This window comes from Miniopterus schreibersii (genome assembly GCF_964146895.1).
Source record: "Miniopterus schreibersii genome assembly, chromosome: 8".
In the NCBI taxonomy this organism is placed as follows: domain Eukaryota; kingdom Metazoa; phylum Chordata; class Mammalia; order Chiroptera; family Miniopteridae; genus Miniopterus; species Miniopterus schreibersii.
The window spans coordinates 53,429,261-53,445,849 of NC_138109.1; the positions used below are offsets into that span (position 1 = coordinate 53,429,261).

The 16,589-nt window shown below is 37.5% G+C and overlaps 1 protein-coding gene across 1 annotated transcript in view; it reads right to left on the bottom strand.

Annotated features, from left to right (window-relative positions):
• TTLL7 (tubulin tyrosine ligase like 7) overlaps nucleotides 1–16,589 on the bottom strand; it is a 118,152-nt gene that overhangs the window by 35,718 nt on the left and 65,845 nt on the right. The window contains exons 11-15 of the mRNA XM_081145123.1: nucleotides 15,789–15,936; nucleotides 15,633–15,706; nucleotides 13,937–14,072; nucleotides 7,036–7,122; nucleotides 2,652–2,850 (exon numbers count right to left, since the gene is read on the bottom strand). Coding sequence (XP_081001249.1) covers nucleotides 2,652–2,850; nucleotides 7,036–7,122; nucleotides 13,937–14,072; nucleotides 15,633–15,706; nucleotides 15,789–15,936 — 644 coding nt within the window. The remainder of the gene's footprint in view (nucleotides 1–2,651; nucleotides 2,851–7,035; nucleotides 7,123–13,936; nucleotides 14,073–15,632; nucleotides 15,707–15,788; nucleotides 15,937–16,589) is intronic.

The following is a 16,589-nucleotide window of genomic DNA, read 5'->3' on the forward strand; positions in this document are numbered from 1 at the left end:
TAAATATATATTTATTACAAGAGTGATACTAGAAAATCTTCTTATCCATAGGAGAGAAGAATAAAAAAACTAGATTTAAATTCCCATAGCAAAAGGTTTTTAAGTGAAGAGAAAGTACCTGGGTTGCTATCAGAGCAAACAACTAGGGAAAACTGTAGATATCTTCCCCAACGTATACTGAAGAAATTTAAAAGAGAGAACCAACTATTCCAGGTATGTTTGATTCCGGACACAGGAAAATAGAATATCATTCAATATTATCAACATTTATATCTTTGTTTTAGTTCATATATTTTATACACCTTCTGTGCTATAGTCTCTCTTTGCTTTGGGAATACATCAATCTTCACTGGTTAAATAATTTAACAAAACTCACATAAAGACAGGTTGACTAGCCAAATATTTCTCTTCATTAGCTGTTGAAAAAAATGTAAACCTTTTTAAAGGCAGTGGATATATAAACTTTATATTTATGGACCTATTTCTAAAGGATATTTTGAACAGATAATAAGCCCATTACTCCTCATTTGGTGCTAAAGAGTACTAAAAGTATACTCACTAGAGCTATAAAAGATGTTAAAAAAAAACACACTTCCATTTGTTCAAACTAGTAACTTCCAACTAAACTTGAAAGTCACACCATTTTTGAAAGGACAATGCTTCTAGAGAAAGGCTGTGGGTGGAACACACCACTGGTCAATCTTCTACTAAGCAAACACCCAAAGCACTGTGCTACAACTTGGGTCCTGCTCTCCCGTAAGGCTTAAGGTGACAGTTTGGACATGTATAATCTGATCAAAGGTGTACAAGGAAAATACCCTTCCTCTTGAATGGCCAGAGTCCCATTTTTTTCCTGTATACACTGGAAATTCAGACAGAATAAGTAGCTAGACATGCCGACAATATTTAGGTCAGTTAACAGAAAATGGTTGTAACTTGCACATACAAATTATGTGAAAAAAATATTTCATATAGTTTTGTATATGACTACCTTATATCCACCCAAAATATATTCTTTGAAACTATAACAAAAGTTTGAATTTCCTAAGTGAACCATCTACAACGAAACGTGTTACACATAATCTAGGTTTTTGTCTCTGTTATCAGGATCACTCTGGGCAGAAAACTCAAGGTGGGTCCGTGGCTATGACATCACAGTGTAAGAGAGTGAATAAAGAGAGAATATAAAATAAAACAAGGTGAAACCCTTACTGCGATTTCTAATGATTATAACAATAAAATATAATATTTAGGAAGAGATACGTAATTGAGTTAGACTGGCTTTAAAATGAGAATTTACACTTAAAAACATTTCAGTGCACTCTTTGTCCAATCTCAATTTATTAACCTGTTGGTCTAAGAACAAAGAACCACCTCAGAACTATAGGAACCTGAGCAGTTTTTCTTAACCCTACCCTTACCCTCTGCTAGTTCATGCGGTGAGGGATGCGCATGGGCCAAGAGGGGTAAAAAAATGGGTGAAATCTGGGCAGAACAGGGTCAGCTTCCAAAGACGAACAGAGTCCTACTTACACAGAGACACACTGAAAGTATGTAAGACGGCTCGGAGAAAAAGGGAAGAAATCTATAAAATAGCTAGACTCTGGAACAGAAAATAATGTTATGTTCCATTCCACCTGACTGAGTAAATACATAAACAGGTGGAATGGAACATAAAACAACATTATTTCCCCTCCAAAAACATAAACCTTCAAAGCCTGGGAACATTAGCAGGTATCTCTACGAAATAATTTGGAAGCAAATGAAAGGCCATGAAAATCTTTATCGATCAGCTCTGCATTCCTCACGCGTCTCACCCTAAGGGTGGAAGGCCAAGTCCATTGTCAGGGAAGCCAGGGAATTAAAGCGCGGCCGGGCCCCTTCAGTGGAGTCCTGGGGGTGCCGGGCAAGGCCAGCGGGCGAGGGGAGGCGGCAGTTCTGAGTCAGTCCCGCGCCGCCGGCCGCATCGGGAAGGGCATCTAGCGGGGCCGGGGCGACCGGGGATGCCGCCCCGGACCCCGGGGGACGAAAGAAGAACCACGGACACAACAGTGGATATCATGGCTCAAAGAAGGAATAAAAGAGAAGAAGGGAAGGGAAGACGTGAAAAGAAATAAAAGAAGAAAGAGGAAAGGAAGCTGGAAAGGAAGGAGACAGAGAAGCTGGCTGGTCGCCCTCCCGAACAAACGGAAAGCCCTGAGCGGTGCTCGCCCGCGATGAAAATGAGAGGAAACGAAACCATTTCACAATCGCGTGGCTCACAGGTACAGTCAAGTCAAATTCCTAGAGTGATATGCATTTTTAGAAAGCAGGAGAGGATACACAGTACAAATGGGTGGCAGAGGGGTTAAGAGGGAAGGCAATCCGCAGACAGGCCACGCGTCACATTTTATAAATGGAAAGCCTGGGGCGAAACAAAAACGGGGAAATAGGGAAGGGACTGTAAAGGTCCTCAGGTCAACCCTTCGTCTTCTCCCTGCAGGCCCCGAAGAGGCTGCGGGATTGCCGTCCGGTTAGGGAAGGACACGGATCCATCCAGCTCTCCCCACACACAACAGGAGTTCATTTGGCCCAAGATCCTTTTATTGAGTTTCATCATTTCCATTCCATAATCCTTCAGATAGCAACTAAATTAGAAGAAATTAACTTACTGGATGGTTGAATTAGTTTGTAGTGGTTGGGCTGTTTAAGATTATAAGTAACTTGCTTTTCTCGTTTCTTATTCTGGTAGTCGTCTTTCCCGTGCTCATCCGACTCCGAGGCGCTGCTGCTGCTCTCGTAGCTGCTATCGCTGCTGCAGTATTTCTGTCTCCTCATCGCCTCTGTGCTCTCGGGCATGGAACACAGGGGCTAAAATACAGAAAACAGTGCGCTTGTGTCAGAATTCAAAAAGAAGGCTCATTAGCATCCTTAGTGACTATTTTCAGTTTCCCCCTTAGCGTGTTGCTTTTCACTGACACCTGCAAATCCCCCAAAGGGCTCTTGCCACGGTGCTGCCATCAGCCTATAATGCAATTCACGAATTTCTCTCTTTCTGCCAAATATTCTCTCTTAAATGATATAGTTCAGTCACAATGAAGAAAATGCTGTTTCTACATGATTCGAATAAATGACCTATCACAAACAAAATAAAATAAAGGAAAATTATTTGAGATAAAAATATAAAAATCAAAAACGTATCAACTGTTCTTCATTCTGTACGGACAGGTTACTCATTGGTCATCAACACTCAGGGATGTGCCTCTGTTGTATCATTCATGTTCAGAGTCACTCAATAAAAGTGTGTGTGTGTTTGGGGGGAGTGCACACGTGGGAGAAGGAGGGGCAGAGAGACAGAAAGAATAAGAGAGCAGCTGCCAGATAAACTACAACAAACAAAGATAAACCACTGTAAGTACAGAAAGGCTACATCTTAAAACTGAAGCTTATGAGCCTATTCACTCAAGTAATGTGCAAAAGGGAGCAAGGTGATTCTCACATGTCTAATTCGCTGTGAACATTTTTATAAATAACAATTTTTAGTTAATTATCCACTTTCCAAATTGGTTATGAACAACTCATGCCCTTTCTCGGAAGGTTCCTAAGGATGACACATAGGGTCTGGCCATAATGGGACAACACTGCTTTTCACTGCCCATGCTACATTTATAAAAACAAAAATGATATAATGTAAAATCAATACAACGTGAATTTGTTAGAGAATCCGTGCCATGCAGAAGGGTAAATCTGTACACATTCAAAATGCCAGGCTATTACATTTCAATATTTCCATTAGTATCACTTGTCTCCAAACCTCCCGATCAATGTGTTTCCAGTGCCAGCTGAAGGACTAAGACGAGGGAAGTGGGACGGCTCCACTTCAAACAGACTGTGCACAACCAAGAACAAGAGAGTTTGGGAACTCAGTCTTTTTAAGAGACTATTTATTGCACACACCATATGCCTCTTACTCCTGCTGGGGAAAGTTCCCACAGTTGTACGCAAGTTTCTTGTTCTCTGTTCGATCAGACAAAAATGTTTTGCTGTTAGCACACACTATAATGAAACCCTTGGTCACCACAGGATTTCACTGAAACGAGGTTTGTCCTCTTTTGTAACAGTGTGGGCTAAACGGTAAAGAGGGGAATAGCATTTCACAAAGTGCCTGGAAGACAGGAAGCGAAAGCATGATCTTCTTAAAGTTATTGGCTTTGCAAAGGATGAAAATTAACCAAGGGAGGAAAGTAGTTTAATACACTACAGCCCCAACTTGTGTCTAAAAGTATGTTCTCCTTTCGATAATCTAATATTCACCGAGCATGACCAGTGTTTCAACATGGTATGCATAAAAATATTTACCAGTAACGCAATCATCAAACACCTTGACAGTCTTAGGGAATAAGAATTCTGGAGGAAGATGTTTCCTCTGAAATCCAGCACAACCCAGAAGAGACGCTGGCATAGCCAGGCTTGCTGGTCGTGCCTTCCTTCACGTAGGCAAACAGATTTAAGGTTTTTTAAGGAGCTTGACTACATAAGGAGCTATCTGACCCTTTAAAGAATCACAAGGGGAAACTAACAGCTATGTCATATAAGCGTTTGGGACTTTTTGACTAATATACTGTTCAAGCAATAATTAATAAGAAGTCACAGCAGCATACACTATAAACAATGCCTTAGCTACAAAATGGAATTTGTAAACTGGCAATGAGTTGTGACACACACCGCACTACTTACTTTTATGTCCAATTTTAGTTTTAACTGGGTCATAAATAAAAAATATATAAATGGTATAAAGAATGATAAAGCAGATACTCATGTACCATCCATTCAGCTGAAGAAGAAAAAAACAATGCTAATATTTTTGTGGTATTGATTATTTTTGTAGCTAAAATTTCTTAGATTCTCAAATAAGTGAAACATTATTTCTCTTTGTACAAGTTTCATTTAACCTTAATTGTCTTCAATTATTCTTTAACTCTTCTACCAGTAAAGACACTGAAAATCGGTGTTTGGAATGCGCTATCATCCCTCTAAAAGAGAAATTTGGCTCACTCCACACCTTCAGTGTACATAAAGTTAAAAGTTATAAAAATGCTTTTGTTTCAGACTGATTATGCAGCTTTGAAATATTGCTGGCATTAATAACTACAGGAGCTAACCAATTCATTTTAACGAATACATTGTTAGTAATACTATTACTAACTGTAATACTAATTACTAAATTACTAATTACTAAATTAGTAATACTACTACTAATTGCAAGTAATACTATTACTTGCCTGGGATATATAGAGTTAAAGAATACACAATGTGAATTCTGCCCTCCAGGAGGTTACATTTTTATTTTGATAATAAGTCTTATTTGGCAAAGCAAAGGAAGTATAAGACAGTAGGAGGCTGTCTCAGGGCCTCAGCAGTTGCCATCCTGCCATGAATATTGCGCCCCAGGATGCCTCACATCTGGTTGGCTGAATTGCAATAATTAATATACAAAGCTCAGAAACTTCTAAATTTTTTCCAAAGTGAAGCAATGACTCATCATGGCATTCACTTCTACAGATACTCTAAAATGCATTTGTTCCAAAGGAACCAGCAATGACATCCTCCACAGTTCCGCAGTACAAAGGATGTGATTCAGAAGAACAGTGCCTGACTTCCAAGATCTCTGGTCTGCACCAGATGCTCATCTTTCACCAGGTTCATCATGCAACTTTGTACTCTCCAAGAATCTTCTGCTGGAGTCCTACCAAATTCTTTGTGTTTCTCAAACACCCTCTGACGAAACTCCATGTCACTGCCTTTAACGTTCCCTCTGCCCGAAATGTCCTTCCACCCATCTTACACGTTTATAGCACAACTCATTTTTAAAGACCCAGTTCAAATGGCACTTATGAAGTCACCCACAGTCTACCAATGCCTTTCTTCTCTCTGCTGTTGTAGCACTTTTCACTCACTTTATTACACTGTTTGCCACAAACTACCATGATTTTTGGTTCACCTATCTGTTCTTCCACTAGCCAATGAGGTCCTGCAGACACACTCAACAAGTTTAAGAGTTTCTGAGAACCTGCTAAGTTCCAGATGCTGTGCTGAAGTGCAAGAGATGTAAAGGTAAAAATATACTTTCTACCTTCAAGGAACTTACAAGCTTATATTAAGGCAAACATGTAAGCAATTATTTATCACAGCTGCTATGTAAAAGTGTTATTTGTTGTACAGCAGCAGCAGGAGGGGCAGGATGAGCTACGTCTAACTAGGGGAGTGAGAGGAATTCACAAAGGTGGCAACGGTTCAGCTGGGTGAGGAGGGGGTCTCTCATCAATCAAGCAATAAACAAATGATTTTTAAAAATAGGCAGAGATTCCAGATGCATGGAAAGAGCATGAAAGGGCAAGAGCATGATGTGTGTCAGGACAGAGAGATAGCTTAGTGTTGCTGAATCATAAAGTAAAAAAAGCACATGAAAAAGTTTCCAAGAGTTTACGAATGCTTCTCCTCCTTACTCTACTAGCTTCTGACATATACCCTAAGACCATATCGGTGTTATCATCACAGAGCAGATGAAAGTAAAGCAAACACCTGCTCATTTCTGAATGCGTGACAGTTCCTCTTTATCCTAGAAACTCTGCCTATTTTACCTAACACGATTTCATTGTTGCTGGCTCAGGAAAACATGGGGCTCCCAATAAGGATCAGTAGTCATGATTTGCCTTATCTATAACGCTACACTTCTCTGATAATTACATGTCTAGAGAAATGAGGAAAACTTAATACTGAGTGTAGAATAAGGGCATAAGTTCTAGACTGCTCTTGGTCCCGACTCATCAGGATTTCACCAGCATTACAAAAAGATTCCAAAAAGTGAGGGAAACTAACATAACAAAAAATAGACCTTCTAAGTCTGAGATAACCATCTCTAACTGTACTGTACACATAGTCCATACAGTTCCTTGAAAGTAGCATCAGTCATCCCTACAGTGATAAATACAGTGGGAAAAACAACTGTACTTAGTAGCATCTACTTTGATACTAAGGAAGGTAGAGGTACTGCACCTTTGGTCCTCGAGGCCTGGCAGTCTTGCCCGTCAGCTTTTCATCATCAATTTCACATTGTTCCAGAAGATCCAAAATATCTTCCTCCTTAAAAAGATATTTAAAAAACTGTGATCACCAATGGACTCCAGAAATTTTCTAAGTTCATTAGTCTCCATAAAATATTGTACAACAAGGATTCCTAAAACTATTTGATGAAGATTGCTCAAATCAAATAAGTAACAAAAGGTCATTGGAAACTCTATAAAAATGTTTTCACTAAAATCTGACAATATAAATAATACATTGCTGAAATCTATTATGTATTATCATAAACAAATGTATCTTTATGTTTTAGTACACTATTAAAATCTGACAGCAAAATAATTCAATAAATTAGCCTATTGGACAATTTAAAATTTCTAAAAGTCACTCTGATTTTCCAGGCCACAATTTCATCAATCATTTCTATATTGATCATTGCAAAACAATATTACAACTTCAGGCAGAAAACTGATGCCTGGCCTAATAGTTACCAATCTAATGCTAATATTTGTTTAATGGGCACAATTTAATGAGACTTTCAAAATTTCAACTATGCACAACAGTATCTTCAGAACTTTATAAAATGTTCTCATTCTATAGGCTTAATACCTTCTCTTGCCCTCTTCTAGAATCATTTTGAAGTCAAATGGTAAAGTTATAAAAACAACACCCAAATGAATGTTGAGCAAACCAGAGCAATGAGAGTGTAATAGCAATACTGAAAGAATTATCAACAGCTTTAGTGAGCTATTTATTCAACCTATTAAAATATCACATCTTTACATATGTGATTTTTATTTCAGTGTCTTTTAAGGTATTAGAATAAACTAAAAATATCACTGTGCAATGGAAATTTGTGAAATAAGTTACTCCTTCATGCCCATCAAAGAGAGTTTAGCTATTAAAATGCCAAAATGTTCTTGCTGTAAAGTTTGATTGAATAATAATCCTATAATGAATTCCATGGCACAAGATAGTTAAAAAGAAACGCATGGAGTTCTGCTTTTGTTTGGGAGAAAGAAGGTCATAATAGACAATACTTTCATCATAGCTATAAAAAGACAGATAAACTAAATAATCATATTTAAAAGCCATTGGAAAGCTGTGGATAAAAAGTAGTATAAAGAAACTAAATATCAGAGAGAGAAAAGTTCTTCCTAGGTTGGCAGAAATGAGTGACCACTTTCTACATTGGGATCATTTATCCTGTCTGGACACAGATGAACAAAGATCATGTCTAGAATAGGCAGAGAGATTCTGCTAGGATAAAGAATCCAATGGAGTCTTCTATGGCCATGTGGGTTAGTGTAACATCTAAAGGAGCCCCACAGAGCTGTTCTCTTCACCTGCTGCCAATAGCAATTTGATTGAGTATGAGGTGATGTAGGAAGATGGAGTCAGGGATGGCAAACCAGAAATACTCATCTGTAGTCTTACAGTTCTTAGATACCGACAGAGAATGAGGCCTGTGATAAACACTGAATAGATGTCATCCTCAAGGCACTGAAGCCAGAGGTGAACCAGAACTACTACAACTCAACCTAGACCCAAGTCAACCCTTCTTACTTCAATTTTATTTTTTAATTGAAATATATTTCACATATAACATTGTGTAAATGTAAGGTGTACAACATATTGATTTGATAAATCTGTATATTGTAATACTGCCACTGTTGCAACTCCTCTATGAAGTCTCATAATTATCATTTCTTTCTTGTGGTTGGGATAATTAAGATCGAGTCTCGTATCACATTTAATGATTATAATAAAATATCTTTGTCTATATTCACTATACTGTACCTTAAATTTCTAGGACTTATTATTAGTTGCAAGCTTGTACTATTAAATAACATCTCTCTTCTATTCTCCCACCCTACCATCCGGCCTGTAGTAACCACAATTTTATTGTTTTTACTTGGCTTTTTAAAAATTCCACGTATAAGTGATATCATACAGTGTTTATCTTTCTCTGTCCAACTTCTTTCACATAGCATAATGTCTCAAGGTCCATCCATGTTGTCGCAAATGGGAGGATTTCCTTCCATCTCATCACAGAATAATATTCCATTGTATGTACATACAACATCATCTAAATTTATTCATCCATTGACAGGCACTTAGGTGGTTGTTTTCCACAGTGGCTAAACCAATTTACATTTACATTCTCACTATCAATGTGCAAGTATCTCTTTTTCCCATATCCTTGTCAATACTGATTTCTCTTGTCTTTTTTATTATAGCCATTCTAAAAGGTGTAAAATTATATATCATTGCTGTTTTGATTTGCATTTCCTTGATGATTATTGACATGGAGCATCTTCCATATCTCTGCTGGCCATTTGGATGTCTTCTTTGGAAAAATGTCTATTGAGTTCCTCTGCCCATTTTTTAATCAGATGGGTCTTTTTTGTTACTCAGTTATATGAATTATTTATGTATTTGGCTATTAACTCCTTATTCTAAATATGGTCTGAAAAAATATTCTCTTATTCTGTAGGTTGCCTTTTCATTTTTTTTTTCTTTTGCTATGCAAAAGCTTTTAAGTTTGATATAGTACCACTTGATTTTTGTTTTTCTTTAATTTTTCTTTGGATAAAAGTAATTAGCCCCTCACCCTAGCACCCTATAATAAGAAAGATATGCCTTTTTTTGGAGAACATAATATCAGTTCAATCTTTATGATTCTCTTATAAACAATGTCTGTCAAACAAATAAAAATTTTAGATCATTTAAAGTAACAAAAATTAAAATGTGACCTATAATCAATAGGAAAAAAAATCAATAAAAGCAGGTCCATAAACAACCCAAATATTAAAATTAACAGACAAGGACTTTTAAATAATTATTATATATGTTACAGAAAACAATGTAAAAGAAAACAAAATAGATGAATGCTGCAAATTTTACCAGAGAAATAGAATTTTAAAAAAATAGATATTGAGTTGACGAATATAATCTGAAATTAAGAAGTGATTGGATAGGCTCAATGGCAGACTAGACAAAGCAAAGATATGTCAATGAAAATTATTTAAACTGAAACACAGAGAAAGAAATAAAAAAAAGGTGAAACAAAACAAAGCATCAAAGATATATGGGATGCTGTTCAATGATCTAATATATGTGCAACTAGACTCCCATAAAAGAAACAATCTACAAAATACAGAGAAATATCTGATGAAGTAAATAAATAATTCCAAAACCAATGAAAGACATTAACTCATGTCTTCAAGAAAGTTGAGAAAACCACAAGCAGAGTAAATGAAAAGAAAATCACACACAGACATGTCAAAGTCAAAATGCCAAAAATAAAAAAAAAAGCAGTCAAGACAAAAGACATATTACATTCAGAAGAAAACAAAAACAATACGTAATGACTGAATTCTGAATAGAAATGACATCTTTAAAAGTGTGGAAAGAAAAAAAAGCCTGCCAAGATAGAATTCTATACCCAGCTAAACTATTTAAAATGAAGGCAAAGTAAAAGTCAGTTTCAGTTAAAAAAAATAGAAAAAAGGAAAGAAAAAAACAGAACTTATGCTAAAAGGAATATGAAATACTAAAGAAAGTTTCTTCCAACTGTAGGAAAGATGTCCCTGTCAGAGCATGAATCTGCAGGATGAAGTGAAGAACCCAAGAAAGGATAAATATGTGGGTAAATATGAATGACTATTTAGAAAACTATTAAAGAACATCTATTGCTTAGAAAACAATAATAAATGTATTTTAAAGACTGTAACATATATAAAAGTAAAACAAATGATAACAGCACGAAGTCTAGAGAGGCACCAAATAAAATTAAATGGTTAGGGTTCTTACATGGTCTGTGAAGTGGAAAAAATACTAAGTCAAGGTAGACTATTATGATATAAAGATGCATATTGCAATTTCTTTTTAAAACCCCATATTATGCTACAAATATAACTAAAAGCCAATCGTCTAGATAACAATTTAAAAACTGACTTTTCTAAAAGAATAAAGAAAGGAAGCAAAAAAGGAATAAACAAAAGGTATAGATAGAGAAAAAAGAGCAAAAGGCAGACATAAACCCAACTATACTAGTAGTTGTGTAAAATGATTTAAAGACACATAGAATGGATTTTAAAACAAATATGATCTAACTATATGTTGTTTACCAGAGGTATTATAAATATAAGAACACAGATAAGTTGCAAGTAAGTGGAAGGATGGATGGATGGAAAAGATATGTCATTCAAACGTAACCATAAGAAAAAAACTAATGTGGCTCTATTAATCATGCAAAGTAAAAGTTAAGACAAAGAATGTTACCCAAGAGAAAGAGAAACACTTCATAATGATAAAAATAGAAAAGGTGAACTCATTAGGAAGACACCTTCATAACTTGAAAGTCTATAAAATAAAAATTGACAGAACTAAATACATAAATTTCTCTCAGTAATTGCTACATCAAGTAGGCCAAAAAATATAAAAGGGTATAGAATACTTGACTAACACTAATAGCCAAATTTACTTAACTGACATGTATAAAACTCTACAAATAACACCTGTAGTATACACATTATTTCCAAGTAGACTTGGTACATTTGATAAAATAAGCACTATATTGAGACATAAAGCAAATCTCAATTCTTTTTACAAAACTGAAATCAGAATGTTTTCTAACACGAATCAACTAAACCAGAAACCCCTAGCAAAAATAAAACTACAAAGTTATAATGTATGGAAATTAAGCAACAAACGTCTAAATAATCAAAATTAAAATCAGAAAATAATTCAAAATGGCAGTTAATAAAAATGCAATATATAAAAGTTGCTAGCTATAAGGGCAATATACAAAAATAATCAGATATTTACATCCTGGCAACAAACCAAAAAATAAAAAAAATTAAAAACTATCTATTGGCAGCAATAGTAATAAATTTAAGATGTGCAAGAACTATACAGAAAATAACCACAAACATAGCTGAGTAATTAAAGACTCAACTAAATGGAGAGCTATGCAATATTAATGGATCAGAGACTCAACAATATGAATTCCTCAGAAATTGTTTTACAGCTTCCTCACAGTCTCAATTAAATCCCAGCAGCCTTTTTTTTTTAAGATTCTCAGATGATTCTAAAGTTTATATGGAAATGTTAAAGGACCTACAAAGGCCCAAAGAGTTTGAAAAAGAAGAACAAATTGAGGGTTTTTACTGCTTGATTTCAACACTTGCTACAAAGCAACAATAGTGAAGGAAGAGTTCAATTTGTATAAGAAAAGGCTCAAGGGCCAGTGGAACACGGGCAGAGTAGTGACATTTAAACTAGATTTTTAAGAATACAAGTAGAAAGGAATTAAAGTTTGAAGCCTGTTTATTATGTTTCAAGTACTTTAATACACTATTTTATTTAACCTCAATTTTATTTTCACCACCAGTCGGACAAGTAGTAGTTTTACTACTACTGTTTTAGTGACAAGAAAACAACTAATCAAATAATTTAGCCTAAGGTTCCAAAATGAACACATGGGGGGATTGGAATTTGAATACAGGTCTATCTGGCTCCAAAACCCCAGGTTTTCTACTAGAAAAAAGTAGGGGTGGAGAAGCAAAGTAATGAGAAGATCGAATAGATTCTTTATCCATAGAAGAGAGAAATAACATTATGAAACAGGTGAAGGAAAATAAAGAAAGATCTCTCACTGTCTGGGTCAAGGGGAAAAAAGGCCACAGAACATAATTCTAATGGCAAAACATTTGCATATATCAAAAGAGGGAAATTTGGAGGAAAAGAACATTTGAGGTATACAATCTTTCTTCTGCTCATCTCTTAGGTTTAACCAGCTGTAAAGCTGGTTAAACCTAAGAGATAAGCATTTATTAAAAGTGGCTTTTTCCACAACCTCCTGTTGTGGAATCTGAGTGAAAGTACCATATTTATCATGATTTTTGAATCACTCGATATAACAAGATATCCAAGATCCTGGGGATATATCACCATAGAGAGATGTCAAGTAATATGAAGTCCAAACAGTTCTAATGGGTCCACTTAAAGTTATTTGCCAAAGGGGACATGAATAAGCATGATGCAAGCAGCGGCTGGATTAGGACTTGCACCCTGGGCTTGTCCTCTTGAAATTCTCCCTTTTAGAACCTCAAGTTACCATACTGAGAGACCTGGCTGCCTTGCTGAGAGACCACGCAGAGAGAAAGAGACACCAAGCCAGCTCCGGGCTGCTGCAGCTATCTCACCTGAGGCTGCAGGCACACAAATGAAGCCATCTAGTATCTCCAGGCCCAGCTGACCTTGCGGATCGATGGAATGAATCAGGCCTAATTCACTCCAAGCAGAACAAGCAGAAAGAGCCGATCAAGTGAGCCCAGCCAAGAGTGCAGATTAATGAGCAAATAAACGAGGTGGTTTATTAGGCTGCAGTAGATAACTGATAGACCCTTCAGTAAGCCAAAGAGATTACTGCGTGGGGGGTGGGGGACGTTTGCGGGTGTGTGTGTGTGTTTTCATTACTTCTCAGGCGCCAGGTCTACGCAGTATCAGGAAAAAATACTGAATAATGTGAGTTGCAACACAAGTAATGAAAGCATCGCAAATGTGGTTAATTCAATGGATTTTTAAAATTCCGTTACATATACAGATCTCTGTTATAAAACATGTTCATTACAATAGTTTGGCATTACAACGTAACATCAACATTCCCTGCCGCATAATTTGTCCTGTTGGACAACATCTTATTTTTGAAACCGCTTGGTTGCTTATGAAATGTTGCCAACTGTTGAAATGAAAGTTAAGTGCATCTTGGGGTCAAATGTTTCTCTAGGCGGGACTGAAGCGGGGTGCTCTCAAAGGCATCCCGCTTGCCTTAATTCTGTTCTCTCTTTATAAACACTTATTCCTTTACCTTCATTCTTTTCAAAGGATTATTCAGCTCTCGCTGGAACGAAGCGGCTCTTCCTGAAAGAAAGGTCTGAAAGGCAGCGGCCAACAAACTTTCATACTTTTCAAGGAGCGTTTTGTCTTCAGGAGGGTAAATTCGTCTACAATAGAATCAGATAAAAGCAACTTGTTTAAAAGGAGCTACTGCCCAGCTGGGCGTGGCTCAGCGGTTGAGCATCGACCTAGGATCCAGGTGATTGGGGTTCGATTCCCCGTCAGGGCACATGCCCGGTTGCGGGCTGCAGCCGATCAGTGACTCTCATCATTGATGTTTCTATCCCTCTCCCTCTCTCTGAAATCAATAAAGATATATTTTTTTTAAAAAATTAACTTTATAAAAAGGAGCTACTAACAGACCGACAGCCGTCGGGGGCAGGGTGATTCGCACGCGCAACTCACAGACTCGGCCAACAGCCTGGCGACAGCCAGAGCATGGAAAGGGGGGCGGGGTGGGTGGAGGCGGGCAAAGGGGGAGGCGATGGGCACGGAGAGAGACTTTGCTGGGGCGACGGGCACACGATGCAGCATGCAGATAACGTTTCGTTGAGTCATGTACTTGAAACCTGTACGGTTTTGTGAACCAATGTCACCCCAGTAAATTCAATTAAAAAAAAAAAAAAGAAGAAGCAGCTATTATAGTGTAAGAGTTAAGGTCAACTACATAGATAATCCTTGACCATCTATTCTGCCTTTACTGAGCGCTGGAAATAAAGACGAACAGTTATGAAAAATCCATAAATTTTCACCTGCCACGCACACAAAAGTTTACCTAGAGAATTATCTCAAGCAGTGCCACTCCGGATGATGCAGTGTAAGGGTGTGTAGTGGGAGATCGTGGCTGGGAAATCACTGCGATTGGGCCTACTGAAGAAATCCAGAACTTCATGGCAGAAAGTTCAGGCGACGAGGGATAACACGGGAGTTTGGATGGAGTGCGGTTACTGAGGTATACAAGAGATGAACCCTGATGACTGCTTGGGGTGGTGGAACGTCCCCAGGGCTCTGGTGGGGGGAACTGGGGAGAGGGAGGGTGACAGGAAAGGTGCTGTTGCTACTCCTGCTGGTGGTGCTCAGGCGTGGAGGGAATGGCCTACCATGAGTGCAAGTAGCTCTGTGGCCCCAAATCCTCCTAAGTCTGCCGAGTCCTTGCCAAAGCTTGGGAGGAGGGACAGTCTTTCTAAGAACACAAGGAGCTCAGGGAGTCTCCTTTTATCCCGTCCAAGCTGATACTGTGGAAGGGATTCCAGTGCAGCAGAGCCCACACCCTTTCTGTTGTCTCACACTGGGCGCCTTCAAACATTCTCATTATTTGCCTAGTTCCTGATACATTAGAGTTTAACACAAAATATAGCAACCGCTTTGAATTGACAGAAATACTAGAAGATCTGAAACCTGACTTCTTCAAAATACATTATAGCCAAATCGGATTTAAAAGACCTCACATAACCACCCCAGAGGCGGGGTAGCAGGAGCCTCCCAAGTCTGAACCATCTACTTGCTGTCTGCATTTCCATGCTAGAAAAATATCGAACAAAAGCACTTTCTTAAAATAAAATAAACAGTGCTTAAAACAAGCCGAAAGGGTTAAAAAATGTAGACTCATTATGTTTGACACTTCACATGTACAATCCATATCAAAAATAAAAAAGAAGCGCGCTTACCTGTAATTCCCCATATGTCGGTTTTCATGTTCTTCTTTAGAGATCTGCTTTCGTACTTGAGCAAGTCTCTCTTTCTAGAAATAAAGAAATCTCACAAATAAAACCTGACAAATGAATTATGCAATTCAAACCGTGGGTGTGTTAAAATTTTCATACCAACTCTTCTTTCCGCCTCTCCAGCTGATGTCTCTGCTGTTCCCAGTCTGAGGAGCCTGGTAAGAGCCTTTTTATTGAATTTTGACCGTAAAGCCTCCTTTGAGCCTCAGCTTTTTGTTTGGCCAAGTTTCTCCTTTTATCACTGGTCCTAAAATATAAAACACAAGACCATGTTCTAGAATTCAAATAAGCTCTGATCTTATCCCTGCGAGGAAAACTAGCAGAAGACACGGTGAAGATAGGAATCAGTGCTTATTAAATTATATATTCACGTACATTGCATTCATCTAATCAACCACCAAATAAGGGTCTCCCCATAGTAAAGAGAAGTATTAAAGGTAACAAAATAAAATGAAAACAGTGTAACAGCTTACTAGCTGCACAATCTTGGGTCAATTATCTGCTGAGTCTGTTTCCCCATGATTAAATGTTAACAATAATGTTTCTCTCCTGCAGTTCTTAAAAAAGATTAACTTGTGGTAACACTAATAGGTCCTTAATAAATGTTGGTTCCTGTCTCCTCCTTCAACCAACTGCATTTACACTTAAGCATTCTCACTCGCACTGACCACTCCTTAGTACATTTTCAATTCTGTCTGAAATCCTAGCTTAACAATCATCACTTATTTGAAAACTTCTGCATAGGCCTTTTCATTTTTGCCCCATCATGAAAATTTAGTTACAGCTGCCTGACTTCTATAGGAAAGGTCCTATTGTGCGACTGCTTTCCTCTGAAACTCGTTCCTCTCTCTTCTTTCCCAAGTAGCTGGAGAGTTACTGTTTAATGGGTACAGTTTCAGT